This window comes from Orycteropus afer, unplaced genomic scaffold (assembly GCF_000298275.1).
Source record: "Orycteropus afer afer isolate SDZICR_OR568_19922 unplaced genomic scaffold, OryAfe1.0 scaffold00017, whole genome shotgun sequence".
Classification (NCBI taxonomy): domain Eukaryota; kingdom Metazoa; phylum Chordata; class Mammalia; order Tubulidentata; family Orycteropodidae; genus Orycteropus; species Orycteropus afer.
The window spans coordinates 4,887,015-4,896,239 of NW_006921604.1; the positions used below are offsets into that span (position 1 = coordinate 4,887,015).

The window sequence follows — 9,225 nt, forward strand, 5'->3', positions numbered from 1 at the left end:
ATAAACCTTCACATCAAAATAAAAAAAGGACCAGCACAAATATTTAGCAAATAGTAAAACAATAGCAACAAAGGAAGTGATAACACGATTCATAAACAAAACAAGCTCAGCATAGAAAATTATATGGAACAAAGAAATCAACACCATGAAAAAGCACATAACAAAAATGACACTAACAAATTTGTATTTGCTGATAACTACATAACTGGCAAGGGACTTAGCTCTAAGATTTATGGAAAACTCCAATACCTCAACACCAAAAGAATTAACAATCCAATAGAAAAACGGGCAGAAAACATGAATAGACACTTCACCAAGGAGGATATTCAGGTGGCCAGCTAATACATGAAAAGATGCTCACAATCATCGGCCATCAGAGAGATGCAAATCAAAACAACAGTGAGATACCATCTCACCCCAGCACTGATGGCAAGGTTCAACAAGATAGAAAATAACAAATGCTGGTGGGGATGTGGAGAGATTGGGACTCTCATACACTGCTGGTGGGACTGTGAAGTGATACAACCACTGCAGAAAGCAGTATGGCGATTCCTTAGAAAGCTGGAATTGGAGATACCATTTGACCTAGCAATCCCATTACTAGGTACATATCCTAGAGAAGTGAGAGCCAGGACAGGAACAGATACATGCACACTCATGTTCAATGCAGCACTATTTACAATAGCAAAAAGAGGGAAACAACATACATGCCCATCAGTGGAAGAGTGGATGACCAAACTATGGTACATACACACAATGGAATACTATGCAGCACTAAAGAATAATATAGACTCTGCAAAACACTGCATTATATGGATGAACTTGGAGGACATTATGCTGAGTGAAATAAATCAATCACAGAAGGAGAAATATAGTACTAGTTCATTGTTGTGGAGGGTCAAAGAAAGGTTTATATATGGAGGGAAACTTTCTTTGTTGGTTGCCAGGAATGGGAGGGGAGGGGAGGGAACACTGCAAAAAAAAATGCATTGACCCATGTCACTTTAGTTTTGTGTATTTCACTGTATATAAATTATATTTCAATAAAATGCACTAAAAAAAAGAAAAAGAAAAAAGATCAGTGGTTTGAACCCACCAGCCGCTCTGTGGAGGAACAAAGAGGAAGTCTGTTTTCATAAAGATTTACAGTCTTGGAAACCCAATGGTGGTCACTATGAGTTGGAATCAACTTGATGGCAGTCAGATGATTTTGGTTTTGGTTTTAGGAGCTCTGGTGGCACCGTGGTTAAAGCATTCAGCTGATAACCAAAAGGTCAGTGATTCGAACATGCTAGTGGCTCCATGGGTGAAAAATGAAGTAGTCTGCTTCCATAAAGAGATATAGCCTTGGAAACCCAATGGAGCAATTCTGCTCTGTTCCATAGGGTCAGTATGAGCTGGAATTGACTCGATTGCAGTGGGTTTAGTGCCAGAAAAGGCTCAAAGCCTTTTCAATGACTTAAAAGCTGTACACGTAGCAAGTGAAGATGATTGTGATGAAGAATTTGCTGTGAGCTGGGGCTGGTTCAACCATTTCAGAGTGGAAGCAAATTTACATAACATTGAAGTGCAAGTGGGCTGTTAAGTCTAATGTTTGTAACCCAGGGACTACCTGTACTTTCAAAGGGCCTTTGATATGTTAAAATATTCACATGGTCTTGTTTTGCTATATTTGTTCTACAGTTTGTGGTTTGCTTGCAGTTACACTTACGGTATTTACTAAGCCAAAGTCTTTTATTTTTTTTTAATTGTGATTTGGGTGAAAGTTTACAGAGCAAATTCACTTTCCATACAGCAGTTCACACACACTTTGTCTCGTGATATTGACTACAATTTACGCCAATGCAACAGCTCCCCTCCCACTTCCTCCTGATAGTTACCTTTTCCCTGTGTCCTCCCCCCATGCACTCCTGCCCCCTGAGCTATCTCCCTGTGCATAAACAGCCCTTCTTTCTCCCATGATTGTTCTCTCCAAGGAGTGTATCTACCTTGGGTAAATGTTCAACTCATATGCCTGTCTTTTGTTTGGCTGGAAGCCACAGGAGTGGGTTCAACTCCAGGCCTGAAGGGCAGCTGGGGGCATAGTCTCAGTGGTTCCACCAGGTTCTATCAGACCAGCAAACCTGGTCCTCCCTCCCTTTTTTTTTCCCCAAGTGATTTTGAGTTTTGTTCCACATTGTTCTCCCTGTCTATCCAGGATGTCTTACATAGATCCCCCTCCACGTGGTTGACATTGGTAGCCAGGCACCATTTAGTTCTTCGGGTCCCATAGTCATATAGGCTGAGGATCACATGGTGTACCAGTTGCTTGGACTAATTGTTTCCATGAATCTTTAGTTTGCTTCATTCTTCTTTGCTCTGGATGAGGAGAGACCTATCGTTGCATCTAGATGGCTGCTTGCAAGCTTTCAAGATCCTAGTAGCTACTCACCAAAGTAGGATGTGGAACAATATTTTGTGTAGTATGTTATGCCAATTGAGCTTGATGTCCCCTGTGACTATGGTCCCGAGCCCCCAAGTTCAACTACTCACTCCCTCGGGGTAGCTGACTGTGGCCAAGTAGTTACTACAACCTTGTCCCTTATCAGCTCTACTATACACCTGGGATTCTTAGAGAACACACAAATACACTTGTAGAACCATTGTCTGCCAACCCTCTACATGGTCTTGGGTACACTCCCCACTGCATAGACATACCTAATAGTTCAGCCTGTCCACCCATCTATCCATCCACCAGTATACCCATGTTTGCCTTCACTAACATAGGCCAAAGTCTTTAGTTGTTGGTTTAACAAAGTTATGTTCATCAAATATTTTTTCTTCATGGTTTTAGCTTTTGACCACAACCTCTTAAAGGCACAACAATGAACACTCACCACTATAGTTACCATGATGCAGATGTTTTTGGTATCCTTCCAGAAAACCATTTGAGGAGTGACTTTTGCAAAATGTACAAGTCTCCCAAAGAATGCGGTCAGGCAGAGGACTTCTGCTATGGAAGTAGCCTACACACAGAAAACAGAGAGTCAGATCAAGTGCCCTGCCACTTGGAAGCTCAGCTTTAATTCTCTTGTACCTCTCCTGCTGCGACCCTGCCTTTCCTGCTGCACCCTCTGAGAATTAGCAAGGTCATTTAATTTTAATAAAAGTTTCAGCAGAATTCTTTGGTGAGTGGAATGGTTTCTTCCTCTTAAAAGGAAACCTGCTCCTGGACCAGGAATTCCATGACCCTTACTGGCAGGGTTTCCTGGGAGGAGCTAAATAGACAGACAGATGACCCAGAATACATTTCCCCAGAAAAGGATGAGGGCAGGGATGACAGCTGTGGGCATCCTCCATGCTCTTAAATTCCCTGGGTTTACATTATGAATAAGTCATCTAGAAGTTCAGTTTGTCTAACAGTAGGATATGTCCCCAAAGATGTTTGAAACTGCGGCCCTGATGCCTGTATTTGGCCAGGTAGACGAGAGAATGAATGGAGGCCAGTGAGATTCAATGCAATCTTTCCCCTGTAGGTGACAGCACACCAACTCCAAAGTCCCCATAGTCAGGCTAGATGTGCAGCCCATGATTTGGCTGTAATCGCCATGGTTCTTCGTAACCCCACTAACAAGGGCATTTTCCTTCATCAACAGAGAGAGGAAGGTGTCACAGTAGGAAGAGCTAGGAGACAGGCAATTTGGCTTAAGCTAGAAAGAGGAAAGGGTATGGAGTGAGGACGGGAGGGAAGGGATTCTCTGAAGGACAGGTAGAGAGGGGCTGACTTCGGGCCCTGAAAGCAGCAGGTGACACAATCCTTCTCCCCACTACCTCAGCCCTCATGGGTCCTGGGTACCTACATGAGCTGCAGTCTTTTGCAAACATTTTAGCTCTCAGCCCTTTCACCCTTGAAGGTCTACAGAATCTCACTGTCAAGGTCAGACTTGCAAAAGAACCTGGGGCAATTCCAGAAACTCAACTCAAAATAAGACTTGTTTGGTAATACTAAAATTGAGGCCCAAAATTCCCCATTACACATTCAATTTTAGAGACTTATGTGCAAATGCTGTATGAAGGAACACTCTGAAGCCCAGGTAGCCAACCCAAAACTGGGTATAACCAATAGCAAGCAAAGAAGTAAAGGCTTGGACACAGTGGGAATCTCAGCGGAAACCATGCAGGAGAGAAGACAATGGGAGGGTCTATATAAAACCCTGAAAGGAAAAAATTTCCAACCAAGAATTATATACCCAGCAAAATATGATGATGAAATCGGGACATTTCTAGATAAGCAGAAATTAAGGGAATTTGTTAAAACCAAACCAACCTTAATAAAGGGAGGATCCAAAAGATCTACTGCCTCAGGACCATAAGACTGGGGGACACCAGACTCAACTGGCACAACAAAATACATAAAAGTGTTGCTCCACATCCTACATTGTTGAGTAGCAACTGGGGTCTTAAAAGCTTTCAAGCAGCCATCTAAGATGCAGCTAACGGTCTCCTAGCATTGGAAGTGAAGAAGAATGCAAAAAAAAAAAAAAAAACAAGGGCATTTAGAAGCAATCAGCCCTAGGACATGATCACAATGGCCCTCAAGACTAGAAGAACTAGATAGTGTCCGGCTAGATGGTGTCCGGCTACCAATGCCAACCACTCAGGAAAGGATCAAATCTGGAGATCCTGGATAGAGTGGGAGGGAAAACGTGGAACAAAATCCAAAAACTCAATAATTACCAGAATTACTGGTCAGATGAAATCTGGTGAGACTCCCAATACTATGGCCCTGGAATACATTCTGTGCCTGGAATAAAACTCACCCCCAGGGGTGGGCTCTTAGCCCAATAGGTAACAAGACATACACGCAGACCACTCAACCCAGGATGACGCACCCACATACTCTATGGTAATATATCTCTTAGAGCAATAGACCATGGGACACCAGAGGACCAACATTCAAACTGAGGAAATGCATGACAAACAGGAGTGCATAAATATGAGGGGCACAGGGGGAGGGTTACAGGGTAGGGAGGGGAGGAGACTGGGTTAGGGGTGGACATGGTGAATGAGGAATGAAACAAAATGTACACGTTAACGATGAATGTAAAACAAGCTCTTAAAATTAAAAAAAAGGTTTCAGGAAAAAAATGAATGAAGAGAGTCCTTTGGACAGAGAACCAACAACAGCAAAGAACAACTGACCAGAAAGAGTGCCAAGGGCAGAGCAGATAACTCCAGGGAATTCTCACCTTAGCTGGGGTGGGCCAGTGCACCATCTCTACAGAGACCGTCCAAGTCTATAAATGCACAGCTCTGCTTCTTCAGAATTTGTGTTTGTTTTGATAGTTACTGGGCTAGAAGTTTTCTACCTAGATAATTCAATAATTATTAAGTCTTTATCATATGGAAGTGTGGGAGACCATTACAGTGAACCAAACTTCTAGTCTTCACACCCTTGTGTGATGTCCATCCATGTTGACTTGGGGCCCTGGTACGCGGTTGGGACCAATAGGACATAAGCCAATGTGAGGCTAGCAGAGGTTTGATAGAGCTTGCATACCAGGAAGCTCCTTCTTGGACACAGCCACCCACTAGGAGAAATCTAAGCCATGGAATGGCTATGTGGAAGAAAGCAGGCTCTAGCCAACTTGCTCCCAGACAATACCCACAGCAACTGCCAGCCACATGAGAGAGACTTGTATGTTCTGTTGTTGTTATTGTTATTGCCATCGCGTGGGCCCTGACTCACAGCGACCCCTCCTTGGGTTTCCGAGGCAGTATCACTACAGAAGTAGGATTGCCCAACCTTCCTTCCAAGGAGTGGCTGGTGTATGTTCTAGTCTCCAGATACCTACAGAGCTTCTACACGTCTACCACCCCAGCCAATGCTATATTAACAGAAAACATACCCAATTGAGTCCACTCAACCCTCAGAATCATGGGAGAGAATTAAAGGCTGTTATTCTTTAAAGCTAGCATTTGACAAACTTTTTCTGTAAAAGGCCAGATAGTAAATATTTTAGGGCTTTGTAATCATAGAGTATGTGTCACAACCACTCAACTCTGTTCTTGTAGCTCAAAAGCAGCTAGAAACAATATCAATGAATGATTATGGCTGTGTTCCAACAAAACTTTTATTTGCCAGACAAAAATTTGAATTTCACGTAATTCTCACATGTAACAAAATATGACTCTTTTTTCTATTTTTTCCAATCATTTAAATATATATATACAAATACACACACACACATATATATATTCTTAGCTCACAGGCTGTACAAAAAGAAGCCCACCCACTACCTTCAAGTCCATTCCAACTCACAGCAACCCTGTAGGGTTTCCAAGGCTGTAAATCTTTATTGAAGCAAATTGCCTTGTCTTTGTCTCTCAGAGTGGCTGGTGGGCCTGAACCACTGATCTTTTGGTTAGCAACTGCAAAAAGCCTTGGCCACTGCACCAACAGAGCAGTGGGCTGAATTTAGCTCAAGGTTTGTAGTTTTCTGACCTCTGCTTTAAGCATTTGCATTTTGAGGTGGTTTGTTAAGCAGCAACAGATAACTGAAATATGCAAAAATAAAGAGTATATATGGTAGTTAGAAAGCAAGAGTTTTGAAACTGGATGGACTTGGGCTTGGCCTAGCTCTGTCCCTGTTGCTTAGTGGCCTTAAGGAAACAAAACAAAACACTGCCATCAAGTCGATTCTGACTCATAGCCACCCTTTAAGATAGAGCAGAACTGTCCCATAGGGTTTTGAAGGCTGTAAATGTTTACAGAAGCAAACTGGCTCAACATTCTCCTACAGAGTGACTGGAGGGTTCAAACCATCAACTTTTTTGGTTAGCAGCTGAATGCTTTAACCACCATGCTACCAGAGCTCCTTAAGTGGCCTTAGACAAGTTATACAACATTTCTAAGGCTCAGCTTCCTAATCTGTTAAAATAGGGATGACAATAACTGCACATCTAATGGGGTCACTATGAGGCCTAAGAAGAACACATGTAATACACTTAGCCTGGCAGATATTAAGCACTCAGCAACCAGTAACCATTAAGACAAGAGGTAAGAGCAGTGATATATCAAGATCAACATGAGCAGGACATCCATTTATTATTTGGATCCATCTGTTAGCTGGTTAATCTGATGATTGTAGTACACAAAATCACTTTTGATCAGCTACTAAACACCAATAAATATTCTAATGATTTATGACTATGAAAAAAAAAGCTGGAAACTTGGCAGACACAAACAAGTCACATATTGCACTATTATTATAACACTATCTATTTGGCATAAACTAAGTTTGCTTTTTAAAATATACTCTATCAAAATTTTGATTGTGTACACAGAGCAACAACTTCCATTCAACTTAAGATGCCTTATGCTTGAAGCATTGGCTTAGCAAGTAAGCCAAATTCTTCTAACCTCCAGCAATAAAAATAAAATCAAATTCATATTTGCTGAAATTTGAGAAAAAAACAAGCAGCAGCTTGGGACCCAATTTATCTGTAAAGAGTCTGGTTGGCTATTTTATTGTTAATGCTTACCAAGAAAGGTAGTGGAAACAACGCAGGTTTCTCAAATAAGGCCAGAGAAAGGTCTACAAAAATAAAGAAGTTTGTGGCTGCTCGCATTGTCCAGTGGTTATAAAAATAGTAAAGTCTGAAGAGGAAAAAAATAAAGAGGTTATAAACAAGGAGGAAGAGTTAAACAGCACAAAAACTTCTCGTTAAAAGACTAATGGTAGGTAAAGTAAAGAATTTATGGCTTTGGTCACATTTCCTTTAAATTCCAGAGAGCAGGGAGCACATACTCCAAAACACTTTTCTAATGGAAAAAAAAAAAAAAAAAATCAAGAATATTATATCTCAAAGCACATTACCTTGACAGTCTCAAGCTAAGATTAGTACCTTCCTGACAGGGTTGTTGTAACAGTAATAAGAGAATACTTTGAAAGGACTTTGAACAGTGACTTGCAGTGTAGTGGTTAACCCACTACCACAAGTCAATTCAGACTCATATCAACCCTGTAGGACAGAGTAAAATCATTCCAGAGGTTTCTGAGGCTGTAAATCTTTACAGAAGCAGGGAGCTTCATCTTTCTTCCATGAAGCAACTAGTGGGTTTGAACTGCTGACCTTTTGGTTAGTAGCCAAATACTTTAACTACTATACCACCAGAGCTCCTTACCATTAGTTAAAGTGACCTACTATAAGTGGAAGGAGCTCTGGTGGCACAGTGGTTAAAGCATTCAACTGCTAAACAAAAGATTGGTGGTTCAAACCCACCAGACGCTCCATGGGAGCAAGATGAGGCAGTACTCAGCTTCCGTAAAGATTTACAACATTAGAAACCCTCTGGGGGCAGGTCTGTTTTATCCTACAGGATTGCTATGGGTCAGAATCAACTCAATGGTAGTTGGTTTTTGGGTATTATATGTGGCAGTATAGCCTAATCTGATTTTAAAATGTCTATCAACGCATCTTGAACATTGACTCAGAAGAGATCTTGCAGTCATGCAGTGTTCTTTCTGGAGTGGGAGCAGTCCCCCAAACTTGCTTGAGAGCTTCCAGGGATGAGGTATTCACTCTCATGCATTGATGCTCAGCCCTACAGTAATAACCAGTTGCCATTGAGTCAACTCCAATTCATAACAATGCAAGTGGGTCAGAACATAACTGTGTTCCACAGGGTTTTCAGTGGCTTGATTATTCTTTCTTTTTCAAACTTTTTATTGTAATTTGGGTAAAAGCTTACTGAGCAAATCCATTTTCTATTCAACAATTCACACACATTTTGTTTCACGCCATTGATTGCAAACTTCACAGTGTTAACACTCCTCCCACATCCTCTCTGTGCTTCCGGTTTCCATTCCTCCTTCTCTCCTAACCTTTTCTGGCTTCTGAACTCTCGTTGGACAAATGCTGCCCTTTTGCTCTTGAATGGATGATTCTTCTAAGGAGGGTCTACCTTCCTAGAGTTATTGTTCACCTTGTAGACCTATTGTTTGACCGAATATTCAGTTATGGGAGTGACTTCAGTTTCAGGTCTGAAGGGTGACTAAGGGCCACAGTCTTAGGGGTTCCACCAGTCTCTACCCAAACAGTAAGCCTGATATTTTTATATATTTATTTATTTACTTACTTACTTACTTACTTATTGTGATTTGGGTGAAGATTTACAGAGCAAATTCACTTTCCATACAGCAGTTCACATATACTTTGTCTCATGTCATTGACCACAGTTTA

At 41.5% G+C, this 9,225-nt stretch overlaps 1 protein-coding gene across 1 annotated transcript in view; it reads right to left on the reverse strand.

The window, feature by feature from the left end:
* The window catches only part of LOC103213771 (two pore calcium channel protein 1-like), a 97,598-nt gene that overhangs the window by 58,454 nt on the left and 29,919 nt on the right, over nt 1-9,225 (reverse strand). The window contains exons 3-4 of the mRNA XM_007959515.1: nt 7,525-7,639; nt 2,877-3,005 (exon numbers count right to left, since the gene is read on the reverse strand). Coding sequence (XP_007957706.1) covers nt 2,877-3,005; nt 7,525-7,639 — 244 coding nt within the window. The remainder of the gene's footprint in view (nt 1-2,876; nt 3,006-7,524; nt 7,640-9,225) is intronic.